Consider the following 22,876-nt stretch of genomic DNA (forward strand, 5'->3'; position numbering starts at 1 on the left):
ATGCAAAACAGGGTACAATTTTGTAAATATGCCATCTTGTACTGATATGACATTTGTTCTATTATCTGAGAATATGCTAAAGGGAGAGAGACCTTCAGTTTCAGCCAAACCTTAACTTGTTTGTTGAGTGCTGATAAAATGTTGACTGCTGTGTGATCTTTAGAAAAGCCAGTTACACTCAGCAGGGCCTAATGCTGAGTATTTCTGCATAGTGCCTTTTTCAGAACTTGTGTCACTGCGGTATAACTGCAGGAAGAAAGGAATAAATTAAGTTGAATTATTGGCTGTCCACTTGGGGCTCGTTCAGCCTATTTAGCTGTTGCTTTGAGCTGTAACGGTGTCTAACCTGAGATTGCTCCCTATTTTGCAACCCTTTTTTGACAAAAAATATTGTGTCCTCAGAGCATGCTTCGGGGAAGGGACTGTTCGTGTTCAGTATGCGTAGAACGCAGCCCCGAATGACCATCAGAAATCATTTCAAGTGATAAAAGCACTGAAAAAGAATTGTTTTCCAGGATCTCTTGTTTGTTCCTTCTTTTGAAGTATTTTACAGATAGTTTTAATCTAATGCTTGGAAGACAAACAGTGGCATTACTTTTTTTTTTTTTTTTTTTTTTTTTTTAAGAAAAAAGGTTTTGCAAAGTCAAATTCACAGGGCTGTAACTCAGTAGTCAGATCAGGCTTCTGCTGGCTCATGGTTTGCTCTCCCTTCAACCAGCGTTGATTTTTTGGAAGGAAGCTTATAAAGGAGCTTTACCAAGTTCCAATCTGAGTATGTAGAAAATGTTTCTTTCACTCCAAAGATGTTGCTTCATTGTTGTGGGGGTTGTTTTGTTTTGTTTAAATTACTGGGCCATTACTTGCTGTTTCATTCTTGAGGTTGGCTGCTGTACCAGCACTCCTCACTGAATCAAAGTCCACTCTACAGGTTTCGGCRCTCTTACTATATCTGTTCTTATGCTGTGATACCAACTCGTTTCAGTGGACACAATGTCATGCTTCTGGTGTGCACGGATTTCCATGCATTACGTGAGATTTCTGTTGATCCACAGCCTTTGCTTATCAACAGAGAGCAATTACAATTTTACAGATTGAAGAGGGTTTTTTTTCCTTCCTCCCCTGCTGAACATATTTTTAAAATTTGGTTGAATAATCAAAAAGAGCTAATTTCACTTATGAGAGGGTTGCAATATACTATTCTGCCATGACAAAAGAGTTAATTTATATGTATGTGCATTAAAGACGCTTTGGATGAGTGTACAGAGACCTAAGGAAACGAACATTTCTGTGGTGTATTTTTTGTGTGTGTGTGTTGGGGGGGGGATGTATTACATAAAGGGCCATGTGCAAGGATACAACCTTAGTAGCAAGAGGAGAAAAAAATATATGTATTCCTCATTTTTTACTTATTTTCCTTTCCCTATTATTTTTATTTGCTATAATGCAGAACAAACATCCACAGGAATTCAGGAATCCTTAGCAGAGAAGCCCTATAATACTGCTAATAGAACCAAATTTTTTTTCAACATACTTTGGCCCATTATGCTGGATTTCTCACCAAGCCCACAAGAGCTCGTATGTGTCCCTTTGCTTCCTCCCACCCTCATGTCAGAGCACTATCATATGCCCTTTCCTTGCCCAAATAAAAAAAGATGTTCTTTGCAATTTTTACTTTCCTTGTTCTTTAGAACCTGGTCACAGTATTAGGTTGGATGGTTACTGTGTTACAATGAGTATGTTGTTCCTGTATTTTAAGTTTCTTTAACCTTAGTTGCTGGGGTTTTTTTCATCACAATATTGTTTCAATCCCAATGTGCCATTTGGCTTCTATTTATAGGTTTGGTTTAATGTTTTTTTTTATCTTCTTCTTTTCAAGCATTTCTGCATTGTATTTGGGGGATAGCATTGTCTTAAACCTCTTCTCGTGCATTTTAACTTGAGAATAATGAATCACAAGGTCTGTTATTTAATCTACAGGTAAATTGTAGTGTATATTTAGGTAGGGAAAATAATATATGTAGTCTCAGTAATAGCAACTCTCTGCTATCATAGGGTGCACAGTTGCCATGGCAACATTTTTTAACTTGCCTGCTGAGTAGCAGAGGAAACCTATGGCAAGTGGTATGCTGCAGGCTAACAACATGTTAGCAATGCATTAAATGTGTAGCTCGCTCACAAAACTCTTCCCCTCTGGAATTACTTGTTACTTTGCAGACATAACCTTTGGTAATAATTCCAGACCGGTGCAGAACAGTCTGAGCGCTAGCACAGTGCTGCCGGATATGTGAACACACTAGTTGGTGGCATTGGGGGGGGGAGGGGGAGGAGGAGGAAGGGTTGTTGCTTTTATCCAAAGGAGCCCCAGACTGTGTCAACAGGAATAAAAGTCACTTGGTAGCAAATCATCTTCTAACAAATAGCACTTTTTTTTTTTCCTTTTAATTTCAGAGTTCAACAGTAATGGCCAGAGCTGAAAAATTCAAGCAAGTTAAATATCTCCTTATTCATGGAACAGCAGATGGTGAGTTGCAGTTAATTAGACRTTTTAGTATTACAGACAGGTTCGCAATTCCACTACTGACAAAACAAAAGCATGAAGGGGCAAGGCTGTTACATTTACGTCAATAAATATAATACTGCTTTCCACAACTAATTTGTGGTTTCAGTCAGCAGTGTTGGGGAGTCTTCTGTGTTCATTGTTTTGCCTTTTTTTCCCTCGTAGTAGTACAGAACCAATTTTTGTTTACTTTTTTCCTTTTTTCTTCTATTTTTCAGATAATGTTCACTTTCAGCAAGCAGCGCAGATTTCCAAAGCTCTTGTTGATGCTGAAGTGGATTTTCAGGCAATGGTATGGCTGGGTTTTTTGTTTGTTTGGGTTTTTTTTAATATCATCACAAAAATGGACTTGTGTTGTGAGAATAGTAGCAATAACTGCCCTGTTGAGTATAAATTAATTACCATCTTAAACTAAAGTTCACATTTGCATTTCACGTTCAGTAACAGAGACTTTTAACATAACTCTGCATGTATCTTCTGTACAAGAAAAACATGTAAAAAGCAGCTTTTTCTTGTATTTGACCCTATTTATTTACCTCATCTTTCATTTCGTTAATTTTTTTGTGTTCTCAAACAGCCAAGCTTTACATATACTTACAGTCAATAAGGTGTAAGAAAAATGTTTAACTTCCGCTAAGTCTAGTTCTTTATCCTAAGATAATTTGTCTGACAATTTCGGTGTTTCTCTGCTACAATGTATAAGACCAAGTAGTTATTTATTTGCCCTTTCGTACATTGTATATGGAAGATACCAGCCCAAGGTGCTAGCACTTCTTTTCCTGCTCTTGCCCAGCTCTTGGGGACCAACGCTAAAAAAAAAGTACAGGAGGAAGCCAAATGTGCCAGTTCATGATTGTTCTTCAGCCAGACTTGCAGGGCAGGTGTTGAGCTTAGCTAGCATCTGAAACGAGGAGCTGTGCCTAGCCTCCATGTGGACAAACCACATACACGTTTCATACTTTAATATGAACTCACACATGTTTAGTGCAGGAATAGATGGCATAACCCACACGTACAGACAAAGCAGTGACACAAGTAACACAGCAGCTCCCTACCACCCTTCTGTCTTTATCTTCATGCTGTTAGCCTTGCTCTGAGATAATTTTTAATGACCACATGTGTCTATATTTCTGTCATGTCTCATTAATGAGTGAGTTGGATGTGGTGAGGGCTAACGTTCTCTGTGTTTTTCTCTCTCCCACAGTGGTATACCGACAAAGACCATGCCATTACCGGTCAAGCACATAAGCATATTTATACCCATATGAGCCATTTCATAAAACAGTGTCTCTCATTGCCCTAGCACAGGAACAGCACCAGCATTTTGGCGGTTAGTGATGGCATTTCTCCAGAAAACTCTTCAGCTCAATGTATGCTGAGCCAGTATAACATTGTGAATGAAGATGCGGGTAGGGGTTAACTCCTGGATACCTGTGTACACAATGAAATGCTAATCTTTATGATGATTTCTGTTGCCAGGTGACTATTGCATTTTTATTGATTGTATTTAATCAGGTCACTATTGTCATCAAGCTGTATGTATGTATGTTGTCAAACTTGAAAAGCACAGTACTTGCTTTGCATTAGTACCTTTTGATATTTCAGTCTAAAAGGGAAACAGTCCAGTTTATATTTTGGTGTAATGAATACAGAAAATAATCTCACAGAGCAACTGAACTGCCATGGAGACCAGTTTAGGGATACTAATAATAATTAGTAATATTATCCATGGAGAGAGATTTCTTTCTGCTGGAATTTTAGAAAACCCTGTGATTATTTCCGTGAAAATATTGATGAACCTTTAAATAGATTTTTGCAGAAATTACCTAATTTTTGATCAATGACTTTCAGGTATAGTCTTATGAATCCTACAAAGTTAGTATTTTCTATACAGAATGAAACACCTCTCTCTTTCTTACTCAGTGCCTTAATTTAGTATTTTCTCTGCAGTCTCTTAGATGACAGCTGTTTAAGTCAGTCAAGTCCTGCAAAGAAAGCATGTAACTAGTGTTCTGCAAAGATTTTCAATGATACCTATTCAAACCCATTGCACTGCATGTTGCTTCCTACCATAGTACTGTCACATGTGCTTACTTTGTGGTTAAAAAGGTTGGTACTATGGGAACATGCACTGGTGAACTCTTATCTGGGGACTCTAGGAAACCATTATTGTCCCTCTGTRGGTCAGAAATTCTGTTTCCTATTTTCCAGCGAGCAAGATATATTATTTGCACTCAAATGCAAAACATTAAAATGCAACCTAGCAGTTAAAGCAAGGACTGGACTATAAATCTCATATGAATGTGCTATTTAGCAAACCTGCTTTTTCCTTGCAGCTTACCAGTAAGCATCTGCTTTAGTCTCAGCACTCCAGGTAGGCTTTTCCTCTGAAGATAAGACTTATGTTTTCTTAAATTTCAAATACATAGGAAAGATGCAAACCAATTTGTGCTACAAACTGTGCTGCTTTAAAATAATAATAAAATAATTAAGTTATGAAAGSATGTGTATTCTGTATAATTGAATAACCTGCTCCAGAAATTAACTCCTATAATTTTACAAAAATAAATACCTTAATTTTGAGAGAGATTTAGAGTGAAATTTCTGCTTTTCCTAAAGAAAGATGTTTGTTTTGTGTGATAATGTACTAGTGTGTGACATGATTATCTAACACTTAGCTTCTTGATATTAGATATCAGTCTGTGATTACATATATATATTGTGGTTTATTAGAGACATTATGTGTGACTATAAAAGTCAGCCAGATAAAGCATGGAGGAGAAGAGGAAGAAATAATCAAGGCATTTTGTATAGCTGGTCCTTAAATAAAAAAGGTATGAAGGTGGGGGAGGAGAGGGGGAGGCAGGGGAGGAAGATATAGTATAAYATTCTGTTAGTAGAGAATAAAGCCCTTTTTTTTTTTCATGATAGATCTCCCCAAAGAATAATGTAGAAAATGAATAAGACAATAGAGTTGTCTCAGGGAACTGACAGCCCTGAGTTAGGAGCTTCAGCTTCCTTTAAAATGCATGGTGACTGCTAAATATCTGACGCCAAGGCCAYGCTAGAAAGCCAGCTCATTTCATTAATGTACAAAGCTGTCACTAGGAAACAATTGTGATTGAAATACAGCCACGAGCTAGACTTTAGGCTTTTAATGCTTACCTTTTTGTTGTTTTTTTCCCATGTGAAATGGATAAACAAAAGTTTGTACAGTACGCTTTGTGTAAAATATTAATAGAAAGAGTTAAAGCCAGAGATCTGACAGTTCGTGTTCTGAGGCTGTGAGGCTTAGATTGCAGTCTTTAGTTCAAAACTTGGCAACAAAACTGAGGGGTTTAACATGATGGAGTTCTATTGGTGTTTGGGTTTCTGCAGTAGTATAAGGTTTAGGAGAACAGTAGATGCTCCTACAGTTAGCCAGTAGCCGAGCCAATGTTCAATTATTTATTAAAAGCTTTAAATATTGTAGCATTTAGAAATTTTAGAATTGTAGAAGAACTAACTTACCTATTGATCTTTAAAAAGACTTTACTACTCCTGCCTGGTCCACATCATCTCTCCCAACAACAAGAAGGGGAACCAACTCATGACCAGTGACTCAGAACATGATTTCCAATCCTTCTGAAACAGGTCAGTTATGTGCTATCCCCAACTGTGTACTTACAGTTAAGCGTTGCATCAAGTACCCTGCTAACAGCTACACACTACTTGCCCATACAGATAGAGTACTGCATGTTTTAGTGCAATTCCACTCACAAATGGAGCAGCTTGSAAGATTGAGCTATACTATTCATTAAATGGTGAAGTATTTTCAAGTGACAGTAGATATTTAAAACACTGTACCATATTGCATACTTGTTCTGGATCTTGCAATGTAAAAATAGAAATTGAAAATTAGTTAGGATAAATATTTATTTTCACATAACATTTCTTAATTGTGAAAAACACAATAGTCTATTCACATGTACACATAAACTTCTGTAATAAATTACATCCAAGAAATTGTGTAATTTGGACCAGGAATATGAAATTAGAAGTAAATATAACACTAGATTTGCTGTATATTGTGTGTGATTTCAGAATGTTGAGATTAACATTAGAACATCATTAAAATTCACACAAGAACAGAGTGACTGTTAAAAAAAAAACACTCTGAAATACTGAACAGAAATACAGAAATGCCATTGAATACACTGATTTCTTAATATTCTAAGAGTTGGTCAAGTGAAACTAATACATTTTGATTGTATACATTATCTGTAACAAAGTCAGCAACATATTAAAACAAATACCACCAGGCTGCTTTCAGGACAAACCAGTACTGAACTTCTATACTAGCCTTAAAACAATTGGAATCTTACAATTTATCATCAAGTACACAAAACAAAGCATTTAACCTTAATGCATCAGCRTTTTTCCTAAATTTATAAATACAAACATTTAACTTATGTAAATCCTTCTTTGTGTCCATTAGAGTTTCCTCCCCCCGCCCCCATAAAAATGACCTTTGATGGGCTTTGATAATACTAATTAGAATTTAGAACAGTGACCTTATTGGTTTGCAACAAAATGCAGTTATTGTTTATGGCTAAAGTAGTAAAAACATACACACACACACACACACACACAAAGTATTGCAAGGAGTATTTTAAATGTGCTGAATATGAATAGTTATTCACAGGAGGTCAATGGAAAGATTATTGTGTTTTGGAAAGCTAGGGGATGTTAAAGCCCTGTAAATGAGTTTATAAAGATTACAAGACTAGACTTTCATTCCTAGGATTCAAAGCAAAAACACAATGATGAGAGTTAGCCTTCATTTAATCATTTAAAAATTTGTCTTAAAAAAATTCAAAAATTAGTGAATTTCAAATAATGCATAAAACTTTTTGCTCCACATCTCTATTAATTGAATACCTAATCTTGCAGTACTTGTTTAACACAAGAAAACAGCTAGAAGGATCATGCCATAACAAAATCTCTTAAGRAAAACTTCTTTGTAATGGCTTTACAGTCACATCTTTGCAATGTTGTTTTTAATCTTTTAATCAATATGTACTCGATGGAATAGTGAAAAGAGCTCTAACAAAAGTAACAATTAGATACCTATTTAAGTGTTATACACAATGATGTCTGGAACAAAGACAACTGATTTGCAGTTGTTAGTAGAGTGAGACAGAGGAAGGACAATATAAATATGTCATTTACGCCACTGTATTTTAGGCAATAGAGAGTAAAATCATTGGGCAGGTAATATAACTGCATGTGGCATATCATTTATATTTACAAAAGTCCTATTATAAAATAATGGATTTATTAATGACATAACGCAGTTGTTTGGCCTACCATGGAAACATTCGTACAATACAAGGTAAGATGTTGTAATCACAGATTGCATTTTAGCAAATACTGTACCAAAGTTTCACATCAAAGGATGTGGTGGTGTTTTTCAAACAATGTGAGAGAATATGTTTTTTAATATATATATTTTTTGTATATGTATTTATAGACTATGTTCCAGGTACATACAAATTTGAATATTAAATATACTGTATTAAATCAAGGAAAACTGCACAAATACAGAAAGAATCTGACCCTGCAACCCCCATTGCAAGAGTAATCCATGACTTCAAAAGGACAGCTTGAGGAGGAAAGGGTTATCCTCATTAGTGTTCATAGGATCAAATCAGCTGTCAYTTTAAAAACATCTTTAATGTTTACTTGTTAATTTTGATCTCTTAAAAACATTTACTTAAGCTGTTTAAAAGAAAAATGGAACAAGTGTTTCAAGTTCATATTGAATGAAGATTATTAAGGATTCTCACACAGAAAAAGTAGCAAAATACAATACAAACCCATTAACAAGTAAGTTGAATTTGAAAGAAACTATGTGACACAAGTACTGATGAGTGGCCAACACCAGCAAAGTGAAGATTTTTTGCATTGACTACTGTAGACTTTTGCACAGATACTAGACAATGTAGACAGTCAGACAAAGTGAAATGAGACAAATATTGCACTACATTACCTGTGCTAGTTTGGGATGACAGACAAAAGGTTACAAGATCAAATCAGTCACATCTAATGGTTGTGGCACTCCTTTCATTCATTTGTAAAAAATTAATTGAAGAATGAGTCATAGACAAGTCTCCCGATCAACACCTTTCCCTGAGTCAGCTTTCTTCTCTTTTCTGATTTCAACACTAGAAAGACAGAAAAAAATGTACAGGAACACTATCATATATATTAATGATTTACCTGAAAACCAACATTGCACTGATACTTTAATTGATTTTTCATGCTGCATAGCACAAACTGGGACGCAAGTGAAAATTGCTGTGTTGAATGGTGCAGAAGACGTCAGCCAGCGTTTTAGTGATGAGGCAGGTAGGAAACTTAARATGTACAGACAGACAGCATGCAAGCAGAGATAGCTGTTTTTTTTTTGTTGTTGTTTTTGTTTTTTTGTTTTTTTTTTTAACAATGGTTAAGTCATGAAATAATGGTAATGGTATACTTTTCAGGCAATATCAGCATTTTCTTAAGTGGCATGAACAAGAAGTTACAGTAAATATTTCTTTGCTTTAACATGTATTCTTTTGCTCAGTATTCATTCACAAGAAATGTACCTGAAGAGACAGAGCAGTGCAAGCCAAATTAAAACTGTTACATTTGGCTTTCAGGCAGTAAAGTAGGAATGACAATATTCCCCACTGGGAGCTCTGTTTAATATATAATTTTTTNTGCAATGAGTTTTAATCACATTGTTGAAATGCAAAGAGGCTTCCAAAAACACAGGCAAATCAAGCCTTCAACAAAGAGCAGCAAGGGTATCTTAAAAGAGATGTTCTGAGAACAAACCTGTATCAAGCACATAACCTACCAGGTTTCATGGGAATAATTCCTTAACTAGAATGAATGAGAAATAGGTTGAGTTACACACGGCTTAAAGAAATCAAGATCAATTCTTAAATTCTTACTACAATTCATGCACAACTTTACAATCATCTGATAGATTTCTTCACGTAGAAAATGCTTTAAGGCTAGAATTCAGTTGAGCCAAAGCTTGCTTCTATGCCTATGGCTGCTTCCAGAGGAAATGGCTAAAGAATACCAAATTCTGCCACTTCAACTGCCAAATCTGTCAACTTCTGTGATAGAACTGGTCTGTTAAACTTTCTGCATACAAAGAATATGCAAGAGAATTCCTCAGAGTGGATTTAAAGTGCATTATCTGCTCAGGAGCTGCACATGTGCTTTGAAAAGGCAGTTAAGTTTCTTCATACTCTGCACACTTTTAGCATATCTGCTGAATGAGTTAGAACAAAAGTATTCCTGATTTTGTAAATGTATACCTTGACTTCCTAAAGAACAAGCAAGTTCCATCTAGGAAGGAATACATAGGCTGCATCTTCCTAATAGTCAACAATGCAAGTCATTTCCATTGTTCATAAATTCACCAGAAGAAAAAAAAAAAGCAGATTTTGTTTTCTACGAGGCATGTCATCCTGGATTAAACGTTTAAATCTAGAACAATACATCTATAGCTCTAGGCTGCCCTAACTGAATTAATTTAAGCACACAGAGGCAAGTAAAGGGTCATAGGAATGGATTCCACAAAAAAGCAAAAGAGCAGGCAGTTACCTGTGCTTAGTAAAAGCAAACACTGAGGATCAGTACATGCCTTAAAGGCCATCTTATTTCCAGGTATTAGGTGCCTCAGTGATGCCAGGAGAGCCTTCCTTCTATTTAGGCTTCACATCTCTGAGTATCTCCTGCAGACATTCCCAATGCCTTGGGAATTTTGAAAAAAGGATAGGTCTGTTGTTCTATCAGCAAACTAACTATGTAACTGGTGGCTCTGCCAGGGCCAGGGAGATTTCTTCTTCCCTACCACAGCCTGCGAAGGAAGGTTGGGATGCGAGACTTGCATGTTTCAAGTAGAGGAGGGAACTCGTGCCACCTACCAAGTTATAGGTGCTTCTTTCTCCAATACTTTAAAAGGGCAGTTATGACCTTTTTATTCAGTGCCAGATCTTCTGTATGTGCTTTGAGATTGCTACCCAAAGAGCCTAATATTGCATGCAGAAACAAATATTTAATGAAATGTACCAAAGGGAGCTATGCTTGAGATAGGTGCCCAGGCGTTCAATTCCAAAGGTTATAATCCAAAGCAGAGCTTTAGGTGCCTAGAAACTTTAAAAATGAAAATTTAAAAACTACTGTAGAGTTCAAGCRCCTCTATGGTAAGGCAGCAGCTGATAGGTTCCTTCTTCAGATATTTAAATAAATACTACTAAGAATCTGGGAGGTAATAATTGCCTAAAATCTTTCTTTGGAGATCTAGTTTATTATTACCCTGTCTTTTATTGGCTAAGTCAATTCAGTATTTAATTAACAGCAAGACCTTTCAGAGTTCATGTATTTCAGAAATCATCCCAAGTTGTTAATTTATCATGCCTTATGTAAAAGGCACTATATGAAATCAAAATACAGTATCATAATTTGTTCTACTTCTATTAATTATTTTGTTATTTAATACTAAATATTAAAAATTTAATTTTATATAAATATTTAATATTATAAATTAATATTAAATGTAAAATATATACTAGTAAATATATATTGTATGATTGTAATATTTATTATATATTATTATTTGGGGATATTAATATTGGAAAGTAGACCTGATAAAAGGTAAAAGTAGTACTAAATGCTTCTGTAGCTGATCTTCAAAAAGCATCAGTAAAATTAGTTTCAGAATGAGAAAATAATTTTTTTCCCTACAGACAGATACCTTCACAGAAGAAAGTTGTATAATGTAATACTGGTTGTCTTGATCATTTGCACAAATTGTTCTCACAAATGGCACCAATCTAAGCTTTTATTTATTTTCAGTACCTACATAGGACCAATTATACCTTCATGTAATAGCATGTGCATTTAGGAATATAATGTCTCTAGCTCTGTCTCTAATATGATTTAAGATTAATGATGATGTTTGTTTGTTCATATCAGAAAGCGAGCTCTTTGAATTCAAAATGATTTGAAACTACTTCTGTCTGGGAATATGAAACACACTACAGCACATGAAAAAGTAGGATTTCAGATTCTTTGCRTGTTGTTCATTTACAACAGGATGCTTCTGCCTAAAACCCTAAAACTAGACTGTGATCCCTTAGTTCATTTTGACCTGAGTCCTTGTTTTCACAAGCAAAGCCACCAGAACCGATTAAAAACCTAGGTTCATCAGAAGGAACTCATTAAAAAATGAGCTTCTATTTACTGCAGATTATCTTTTACCAGTGTTTTCTGAGCCACAGTCTATGTGGATGATCCTTGTTCAAAGGATCTTTGAAAACTTCAGGTAAAAAAATATATATTATATAAACATCGATATGTGTATATATGTGTGTGTATATATATATATATATATATATATATACACATATATATATATCTGTGTGTATACACATATGCACACACACAATCCATTTCATACCCTCAAAGAAGCAGAAAAATTGCAACTGTTGCAGACCACATGGCTGTGAATGTATCACATAAGTTTCTTCTTATTCTCAAGGCTTTCACAGCCTGGACACTATACCCACAAAAGAAAAAACAACTGTACATCCCTCTCCCATGCATCACGCTAACTTCACTGTGAATGGATTCTTTTCAGCCTGTGTGTAGAGTGGAAGACAAAACAGAACTGCACTGCTATTTCAACTGATGGTATAAGAGCATTAAATGACAGTGAACTGCTTCCTGGGTCTGATTCTCTGGTCAACTGTTCATCTTGTTTATGCTGTTTAAGCAAAAGAACAACACTGAAAGGCAGCATGCCATTTTGGGGTGACAAAATTAAAMAAACATTTTTCTTGGCATTTATTTTCCCTTACAGCGTCTTTCCCCCAAAAAACAATGACTAGATGTTTCAAACATCAAGCTTGTTTTAAACACTAGATTTAGAAATAGGCAGAATGTCATTTTACATTTAAAATACTACACAACTACTGCAAAAAATATTCTAGGAATAAATTCAGTTTAGAACTTAAATATACTTGCCTACTGTTTCTAATTTTAATACATAATATATTTCAGMTTATCATACTAAGGACTTTGATGAAGACATTTTTACCTTCCTATTTGAGGTTTCTTTTCATTCTGTCTCCCCAAAAGTTAAACAAAGTAAAGTGATTTGGGTTCCTAGATGACACTTAGAATAGGAAGATACAATCAAGGAAAAGGTTGAGGGACAGGGTCTTACCTTTGGGGAATCAGCTTCTAGAATGATTAGGAAGGGGAGCTTATGACAAAAATGTGACATGGAACAATTAAGTAGAAAATATTGTTAAATTTAAAATCTATGGAAACAGGAAAATCTCCCTTATAATATCACCTTGTATTTAATGTCATTATTCCCATAATAATTGTCTAGCATAAAAYATCCTGGCTTCATTTTACATTTATCTGGACTAGACTTTAAAGGGTAATCAACTGTTTTGAGTACAAGTGAAGTAGATAGATAGAAATATGACTAGAAGTGATGCAATCTTAGAATTTTTTTTTTTAATAAAATGTTAGTGGAACACATTAAGAGTACTAAGCTCTCCATGTAGATATTCCCAGGCAGTGATGACCACTTCTTTTTTTTAAGATGAAAGAACAAACAAGCAAACAAAACACAACACCTGTTGTGCAGTATCCAGGTGTAGGCTGGTGGTTCATTACACAAGCATCAAGCATGCTCAACTTCATTTTCCACAGTAGTGTAACTAAGTAGCATGCAAATATTTATGCTATTTTTACACAGACAGTGAATTTGTGTTTTGAGCTCAAAATATTTTGATAGGACATAAATAACAGGAATCCTCAAGAAATTAAATTGCAAGGTATTAGAAATCTATTTCCTAGTAAAATAGTCTAATATTTTGCTTGTCACCAGTATGTAAATTATACTGTATTAAAAAAAAATTAAAACCTTTTAGAAGGAAAGCTTGACTCCTTATCTTTTGCATTCTCTGAGGATATCAGCAATGTCTTCCACACAGCAGTTTTTGCCATTTCATCAGAAATGTTTATCACAGATGGGTCATCTCTAGGCAAGAGTAAAAGTAAATGCATAGTAAAACAATGAACAATGTGTCTTTGTTACTTATTAATTCTACAGTAGTCCTTGAAAACTGATAACGATGATAATAAGTAAGTGTAAAATAAGTAAAAAATTGTGTTAAAACTCAAGAATCCTGAACAATGGTTTTATATACTCTAGTGCATTTAGCACTTTTTTAGTATTTTTGCCCCCAAAAGCAAAATAATCCTTATAACATCAATAAAATGTAATGCATCATGTCACTTCCAACTTACAGATGGATAAAAATGATGAACTGTGAAGTTAAATAATTTGTCCGAGGTCTCACAGTCCTACAGCTCTCAAACTGCACATGCTCTCAAACATCAGCTGCTTTTAAAACTATTTTAAAAGCAGTCAAAAACCTCAAGAAATTTAAATGATTTAAAATTCTTTTAAATGATCCTATTAAACAAATCAATAACCTTAAGCATGTAACCTTATTAAGCATGATTTATGCCCTTAGCTAAATTTATCTGGACTCTGAGTAATGTTTGTACACTTAGTAAGCTTGATTACACAGCTTTTGGGGGAACCAGTTTATCAAACATTATCCTGATATCCCTTTATTAGCTGTAGGCCTGTGACCCTTCCAGTAGAAAAGGTGAGATATTATTTAGGCAGCTTAGAGCTACATAAGCAAACACACTATAGATAAATATAGGCCACATCTCAAGACAAATTAAGCTAATATAGAGTAAAATGATATTTGTAAATTATGCTAGTATAGAGTAAAAGGATATTCGTTAATAGAATAAAAGAACAAAAGAACAAAAAAGAACACCATAAATGTTATGCATTGAAAGTAAAAAATAAGCCAGTAGTTTTCAACACACAGAAGATAAAATAATATACCTTTTTGCCTTAGGATATACTAGGGTAGCTTTATATTAAATTGTAAGAGAAGGCTACTCTAAAACTGTGTTCGTATGAACTCATGTTAATGCAGAAATTCTTGTCAGGAGACACTCCAAGTCTTTATTAAGAATTTTCTTTCTRAAAACTGTGTAAATGAGAATAAGTCTGTATGGTCATGTACCTATAGTACATGTACATAGTACGTGTGTATAGTACCTGTAACACAGGTTGTCACTCTTTTTATATCATTTATTTATTACCTGTACTGGATTGTTCTTAATTCACTTACTATATCATATAGCTAGGATCTTAATTAGAATGTTTTAAAATGTATTACTGTAAGGACCTAATTTTTATAGCGTGTGTTCCTGGTTTCTCTCAACTCCCTGCTACAGTCAGGGTGAAAGGACTGACCTGCCGTACATCTTCCCTTTGCATTGTGCATGTCAGAAGCTAAGGTTCACTATTACCAGCCTGGTCCTTCAGTCCTGTTCAAGATAAAATTTCTAACCAGYGTGTGCTTTTCTTARAGACTGTAAGATCATGTGGAAAGACTAGAAAGGAGTCACGACAGACTCCACTGTATGTTTTAGTTCACCTATCCGTACTCTGCTAGCAAACACATCCTTCTGACATTCACTGAGCATTAAGAATAAATATTGTGGTATGGTTATTTAATTTGTTTAATTGCAACTCACCTAAAAGAGGAAAGGTATATTTTACCTGTAATGTCCTTCTAGTGGTAACTGAACAGTCCCTTCCTCTTCCATTGCTAACATACTTTGCTCTTCCTAGGAGGAAGGAATTTACATGTGAAAAATTAYACGATGCTGTGAAAAGTGAATTTTATGTACTTCAGTTCTTTTCCCCCTTTTCCTTAATATTATTTACTAAAATAAGGATACTTTTCAACTGTTCTAAATTTAAATGTTTTACATTCTAAAGGCTGTATTTTAAAGCTCTTCACTTAATGTTATTTTCCAGTGCCAAATAGAGGAGGCACTTTTGTAACAATAAAGAAAGAGAAAAGCTAGTCACACAGAGTGAGCAATTTGTATAGTGAATTTTAAATACCATGCATGAGAAGATATATATTCACTGCACTGTTAAAATGCAAATATTAGGAAGCTAGATTTAAGTTTCCACAGTTTTATTATTGGTAAAATTTGATTGCAATGAAAGATAGTGAAATAAGACAGCAAAATTAGTTTTCCCTTAAACAGTGAAAAATGCATCTTATGAGTAACAGGGAGTAAAAAGAACTGGGAAAGATATATACCAAAAATCTTTTTTTCAAATAGTTACAGATTCATGAATTCTTTATCTTATGGGTGGGGGAGAACAAAACAACATCCTTCAAGTATCATGTTCAGCCTGTAACAACCAGGGAAAATAAGACCTCTCCATTTTTCAGAATGTAAATCTGAAGCACCCCTTAGAGATCTAGGCTTAATTTCGACTATGTAAGGTCAGGGCTGCCTTGGTCCTAACGTCAAGGGTCTATGCTGTTCAAAGGAAGACTAACTCTGGAGGCTCACACCATACCGCACAGCCTGTTAGGTCAGGAAAACCACAGCACCTCTCACAAGAGCTCCAGACTACCTATGAACTTCAACCTCAGAAATAACAGTAGCTTAATACCTGAATTACAGGCAGCCGTGTGGTCAGGTGATTGCACACACTCTCACGCAATGCTGTCCAGCTCTTGTTGTAATCAAGCGAACCATAAAGAGGAGTCCGCGTATTGTGTAACAAGGGAGCTGCCAGAAAGCTGACAGGCCTTCGCATGAACGTAACCAGCAAATCCCGGAATAGACTGCTGCGCTCTGTGTGTGTGAGAAAGGCACACCAACCTCCTCTTCTACCCCCTTTCTAGCTGGCCTTTTATCAGTTTTCCCTGGTGCTTCTTGGAAGGTGTGAACTAAAGTGACACTGGCTCTCCCCAGAAGAGCGGCTTAGAGAGGCTTGGCAGAAGACATCAGATCACCTAAAAACCCACATGCACCACACGTATTGATAATTTGGCATCAGCTTGAAGCATCGGYACAATTTTCTAAATCAACAGAATGTACATCCTTTCTACACAGGAATTTATTTCCTCTAAGTTTTACTATTACAACTATTTAAAAAGTCGAAACATTTCTTTTCTCCAAATATTCAGTCCTGTCTCAAAGAGACTTAACTGATTAACATCAAAGTGGCTTCCAAAGGAGATCTGTGAGAAGAAGGCATATATAATATCCACTATAAATGTACAAAACCCTAGAAAAAATGCCCTTAAAATGTAAAAACAACCTAGGTGATGAAATTATGATCCAATCAAATAAGTTTCAGATCTTGTCAACTGTATTTCTGAATATTCTTGTGGGTAGAATATTTCTATTTTTAAAAGTCGTGTGATAGCAACTCTCCAATTAATTCTTTAGGCTACTTGTCAGAAGTTTTATTACTGGTTAATTTTGTCATTTCCAGGCTTCACAGTTTCTTAAGTTTTTGACAGTTAAACAGTTTTAATAATAGCTCCAAATATTTAGAAATGCCAAAATATGTAAAAAATAACCTCTCAGCATAGACAGTGAATGAAATAAAGTAAYACCAGTAGATTTTCCCAGTTTTGTTTTCTGATGCCATACTATCAAGCATGGGAAAGAAAGTGACACATAACCAAAACATAAGGATATCAGGGAAAGAGTTCTTTTCAGTAATGAGACCCACAGGAAGAGGGTCTTGAATACTTTTGGTTAGTCTGAGTTGTGCTGACAACAGATCTTGTGGTGAAACAACTCTCTGGTTTGCTTCAGTTCAAGTAAGAAAATAATGAACCACATCTTTTGAGTTTTACACACAGTTCCTACATAGTAAATAATAATAATGACATTTGTCACCTAGGTAGAATCTTTTCCTCAAAATATACCCTATAAAATATGCTAGATGTCTCAAAGACGTAAGTTTCAGTTTCCTGGGTTACAGCTGAGACAGTGAGTTGTCAAAGGTCACAAAAGAATCAAAAGGCAATAAATCCAGTTTTCATAGTTGTGTGTTTAACTTACTAGCTCATGTCCTATTTCTGCAAATAGACTTACCAGTGGGAATCCTTACGCACAATTTCATTGTCCTTGAGATCACATCTCAGGGCATCCTTGAAGATAAGTTGCTGATTTATCCATTCACATTGTCTACTTCTTGGAGTACTCTCGTACCACCAAAAGGTTATGCCTCAAGGGTTCTAAGCTTTGCAGAGGTCTTCAGGACATCTGAGAGGTCATATGCTTGGCAGTCCTCAGAGTACTCCTGCCTGAAGCAACTACAGCCTGCCAGCACTACATGGCATAGTCTGCACCTTCATGTCCCCCTACCTCCCCAGCCTTGCACAGCGCCTCCCTCCAAAAGTGCTGGAGCAGAAGCATTGACATGTCCTGGCATGGACATATCCTACCTACTGCTCCTGCAGTTAACGCTTCTTGCTGCCCTTCATTTACATGGGCCAATGATTCAGGGACACAGTACTCATGTCCCCTAATAGTTGACACTGATCAAGTAAATAAATACCAGTGACAAGGGAGAAAAACTTCAGTCCCAAACATAGAAAGCACAGCTTGGTGAGGTGCTAAATGCATGAGATATTTGCAAATTGCCTGGACCTGGTGCGTTTAAAGAGCTGACTGCTGAAACTTCAATCACAAACTGCCCATCTTTAAGAATTTGTGAAAAAGGTACTAGAAAACTGGAAGAAGGGCTGGTGTTTTACATAACTTTAAAAAGAGTAAAAAAGATAATGTAGACTAGGAATTACAAACCTAGAAGCTTAAATTCAATTTTGGGACGAGCTCTCAAATARCCACGCATACACAAACACAAAGAAGAAAAACAAATTTTGACTTTAGTTTTCAAATTTGTTTTACATGATATTCAAACATGAAACCTAGGAAGCATGGCCTGGATGAAAATACTACCCAAATTGCAAAACTGACTAGAAAACTACAATCAAAAAGTAGTTACTAGTATTTCACTGTCAAAATATAGGAAGGTTATGAGTAGAATTCTATGAGAATCTGCCCTGTTTCAACATTTCATCCTGCCTCTTAAATGCTGCAATACTCTCCTCAGCATCACCAGCAGGGACTACACTGGTCCTGATAGAGCGTCAAAATACCCTGGACACTTGAGGGCTTTAGTACAGGCACAGGTATGTCACTCCAGCCTCATCTAAGTGAGTCTCAGGAGCAACCCCAGAGAACATTGTAGACATTATGCTATATGATGTTACAGCAGCATAAGCCACATCTAATAGACATCCACATCAAAAATCTCATATTAGATATGTAACCTTAAGATGACATAAGAAAAATATGAAAATACTAGATGAAGTCTGGACATCGTAAATCTACCTGATGCACAGAGTATTTCTTGGTTATAAAATTTTCTCTAAATGTCTTGAAGAGACTTTCGTTTTGTGTTACAAATAAAAATTGAAATCATGACCCACCTCTTTTTCAGCATCTTCCAGTTTCTTTTTCTTGCTCTCAGGCATCAAATCGTCTAACCAGCTGAGCTCTCGTTTAGTAAAAAAGAAATCCATGAGTTTTCGGACAAACACCAAAGCTAGGACCTGGAAAGACATATATGCAAACAGCTAGGAAATTAAGCAAATAACTATTACAAATATGCTTGTATAGGAACACTTTCGAAAGCGACCACAGTTTACACTTGGAATTTTATCCTTCAATTTGGACAGGCAGATAGCTGGTCTGTGTTGTTCAGAAAAAGCATGGTTTGGAACATTTAAAAATCACTGATGTCAGTATACAAGATATTATTTTACTTTCAATTGGTGAAATAATCAAAGAGAAATTACCTAAGCAGCAGAATAGATTTTTATTTTATGTCAAGAAGAGACAGAACTATCAGTATAGCTCCTCTGGCAATAAATAATCTTCCTTACTGACTGAACATTATTTCTGTAAAATGATTAAGCACTACTCCTTATATAAAAATCTGAAGTAATTAGAAACAAAAAAGATCTAGAATTTCCCCTAACAGAATTTACAGTTAGGCTATCCACAAATATAAATGGAGCACAACCTAGACTGAGACTTCTGGTTATATGTATAATTTTTCTTTACTTATACAATATGAAGAATTGCCCTTGAATCTTAAGTCCAAGAAATATTGTAATTATCTTTCCACAGTTAATATTTTTTCCTCAGTAATATCTGCAAGTGAGAAAGAAATGGATTTTTAGAGTGAATAAAAAAAAATACATACCATCATAGGAAAGACAATGGCAGCTCTTGAAACCTTTATAATCCACAGGAGTACAAGACAACTCAGCTGAATTACAGTGAAGAGATGGACTTTTCTAAGAGGGACATGTCTCAGATAGATGAAATCCGGCTGATGCTTTGCAGGCATCCAGAATAACTTTATCCTATCAAAAAGCTGAAAGAGAAATATAAAAAATATATATTATCAAAATGAGCTTTATGCTGGTAGCCATGCCAAACATTGCCTTATAATATCTTAAGAATCAGGCTTATTCTAAAGACAAAAACTATGTGTAGAAATTCAGGCGCACAGGAAGAGACTATCTCATTTACAGTCATGAGCCCGGAAGCTATACTAGTCCAATGGTGGTACAAGACTAATATTCTCTACAGCTGAACCACCACAGTAAGAATGAGACCCTGTATTATTTAGGTTTAACTATGTGGTTACTCATCAGTCTCAAATTCCTTTCATTTTTAATCTTCATTTGTCTCCCTAGATAATTCTATCATAGTTCTGCTCGGAGATCGTGTACTGCAAGACACATCTTGCTCGTGACTGCAAACTGTGTTGTACACCAAGAAAATAAGTACTTTAAAATACTACTGCTAAACTTTCAAATCAAGAATAACTCAAAAAGTTAGGCAAAACTGAATTCAAACTGAATGTGAATCTACTCAAAGAGAATGGAATCTAGCTGATCTTAATAGGTATATGCATTATTACACTGCCTTTCTAGTACAATCCAAAATTTGGTTTTCCACCTAGCCTTACTTCCTTTAATACACAGAAAGGTGATCTCTAAAGGATCTCTTCAGTCTTTATTTATCATTAATTAAGCTCGTTTTTTCCAGTTCACTTCTCCAGATATTTTATCCCAGCTTGCCCCCTTTTCTTGTATTGCACATAATAGGAGATACTTTTCACAAAACCACAGAAAAAAAGGAACCAGCAAGACACCTGCAAAGCCATTAGGAATACACATGAAAAGTTCATGTTTTCAGACTTGTTTGGCTCTGTACTGACCTGAAGCAGTCACAGAGTTACGGTTCACTAAGCCTTCAAGCTGTCAACTCTGGGTCAGCTGCTATGGCTCAGTGATGATGGTGGATACACTGCTTTTCCCAGCAGGGGATAAACCATGTTGTATTCACACAATTTTCAGGAATTTCAAGTTTCAGGAATCTTTATTGGGCTTGTGCAAAATGCATTTCTTAATGGTTTATAATTCAGCCAGATTTAAGCAGGGTTCCCCCTCCCGAAATAGCAAAAAGTACATCCTCCTACAAATGCCATCTTTTCAAATCTCAATTCCTTGTCCCAAGCTGGAGGAGGAAAAGGGTGAGGAGGGCACTAATAGTTTTCCAAGTAAAGATTTTAGGATGTTTTAAAAACATTCCTGCATAATGCATTATCAGATAGCCATGTTCAGAGAAACAACTGAATCATATCAAGTTGAAATTATCTATAAAGTTCAGTAAAAGCCAAACAACATTTCTTAGAATTTCAACCCAAAAGATTAGAGCTAGGCAATGCTATAAAAGAAGAGTCTCTGAATAGGAAATAGCAGTCAAAAATAGGAGACATTGGCAGCTTTGCCTATAAATGAGATAAAAAAGAACAAGACACTTAACTCACAATCAAAACATTAAATAAACTGAAAGAAACAATCAGGCATATTCTTTGTTCTCTGTATGTGACAGCAGTTTGCRTAGTGTTAATTTGTATTTATGTCACTGTTCTTTCTCGACTGTCCACGAATGTGTATCAACACCCCAACTTTCAACAATGAACAGAGAAGCACTAGAAATTTTGAGTGTGCTTGTGTCAGATGGCCTGAAGGATTGAAAGCGTGCCATTTAACACCGCAGCAGTCCAGGAGAGGTGGCACCATCACTACTATTACCAAAACTGCCTTGAATGTGGCAGTGGCTGGCCTGGGCCAGGGACTCCCATTTCAGGCCCCTGCAGGAAGGCTGTCCTCACTCGACCTGCCCTTCATCCTGGAGGCCAGAAATTAAGTAGCACAGGATTTGCTACAGTTCTGCTTCCCTACCTGAGGCATTTATTTGCACAAGAAAGATCTTCAAGATCTCCACTGTGTTAGTTTTAGGCCAGTTAGCCAAAAGCTGCCTATAGGCAAGGTTCAAGATCAAGTTTACCGTTACAAAGGCACCAACTTGGAAGCTGAAAAGGCAGCAGGCAAGCAAGTGAACGGGAGGCAGGGGAGAGAGGGAAGAGATCCTGATGGTTTTTACAGAATTTTTAGGCTCAACCAAAATTCCCTTGATATACTAAGAAAGAACAGAAAAAACAGCACCTAAAAAATAAAAATTTGGAGCATATTACCTAAAGGGAATACTCCATTTAGACAAAATCCATTCTCTTATTTTAATGAGTCACTTTCAAGAAATTAAAGTTGGCAATATTCCTTTAAGATTATACACAAAAGAGAATAAAATAATGTAATAAATATAGTTACACACTCTAAAGCAAGCATCAGTAAAACACRCTTCTTAAACTCATTTTACCTGAATTCCCTTTAGAGATGAAGCACCCATGTAAAGAAAGACTCCATAAAGTACTGGCATAGGAATAAACTGCACAAACAAGCAGAGAAAGAAAGAGCACATTAAATATCACTTAACAATATTAAATGCTTGTAGAAAGACATTTTGAACAGTTGAAATTCAAAGTGCCATATGCCTGCATTAATCAGACAAGTGTAAATTCATAGCAACTCAATTGCAAATTAATAATGTTACTCAGTCTATAAAGCAAAAGAAGAACTTGGATCTACAGTTTTTTCTCTCTCTCATGGACAATTATAGTGTACTTTATTCACTCTTAATAAAATCAATAGAACCACAAGAAAACTAAAAGTGTTTGATTATACACTTAAATGCTGTACTTAAAAGATTGCTCAGGAGAGCATCTGAACAATAGAACTATAATTCTCAGAAGATTATTTAAGACACACATAAAATATTTCATATTGCTGTAGGAAATGTTCTATGCTGTAAGCATTTAAAAATAGCGTATGACTTTTGTGGAATAAT

General features: G+C 35.6%; 2 protein-coding genes across 2 annotated transcripts in view; one reads left to right on the top strand and one right to left on the bottom strand.

Annotated features, from left to right (window-relative positions):
• Positions 1–5,124, top strand: part of DPP4 (dipeptidyl peptidase 4) — a 34,769-nt gene extending 29,645 nt beyond the window's left edge. Inside the window, exons 24-26 of the mRNA XM_085325901.1 lie at positions 2,449–2,521; positions 2,776–2,849; positions 3,762–5,124. Of these exons, the coding sequence (XP_085182027.1) occupies positions 2,449–2,521; positions 2,776–2,849; positions 3,762–3,860 (246 nt within the window). The 3' untranslated portion in view covers positions 3,861–5,124. The remainder of the gene's footprint in view (positions 1–2,448; positions 2,522–2,775; positions 2,850–3,761) is intronic.
• Positions 5,125–8,557: 3,433 nt separating this feature from the next.
• The window catches only part of SLC4A10 (solute carrier family 4 member 10), a 99,946-nt gene continuing 85,627 nt past the window's right edge, over positions 8,558–22,876 (bottom strand). The window contains exons 20-25 of the mRNA XM_085325902.1: positions 22,349–22,417; positions 19,818–19,991; positions 19,039–19,161; positions 15,276–15,343; positions 13,545–13,661; positions 8,558–8,763 (exon numbers count right to left, since the gene is read on the bottom strand). Coding sequence (XP_085182028.1) covers positions 8,697–8,763; positions 13,545–13,661; positions 15,276–15,343; positions 19,039–19,161; positions 19,818–19,991; positions 22,349–22,417 — 618 coding nt within the window. The 3' untranslated portion in view covers positions 8,558–8,696. The remainder of the gene's footprint in view (positions 8,764–13,544; positions 13,662–15,275; positions 15,344–19,038; positions 19,162–19,817; positions 19,992–22,348; positions 22,418–22,876) is intronic.

This window comes from Rhea americana, unplaced genomic scaffold (genome assembly GCF_003343005.1).
Source record: "Rhea americana isolate MKP2758 unplaced genomic scaffold, rheAme1 scaffold_124, whole genome shotgun sequence".
In the NCBI taxonomy this organism is placed as follows: Eukaryota; Metazoa; Chordata; class Aves; order Rheiformes; family Rheidae; genus Rhea; species Rhea americana.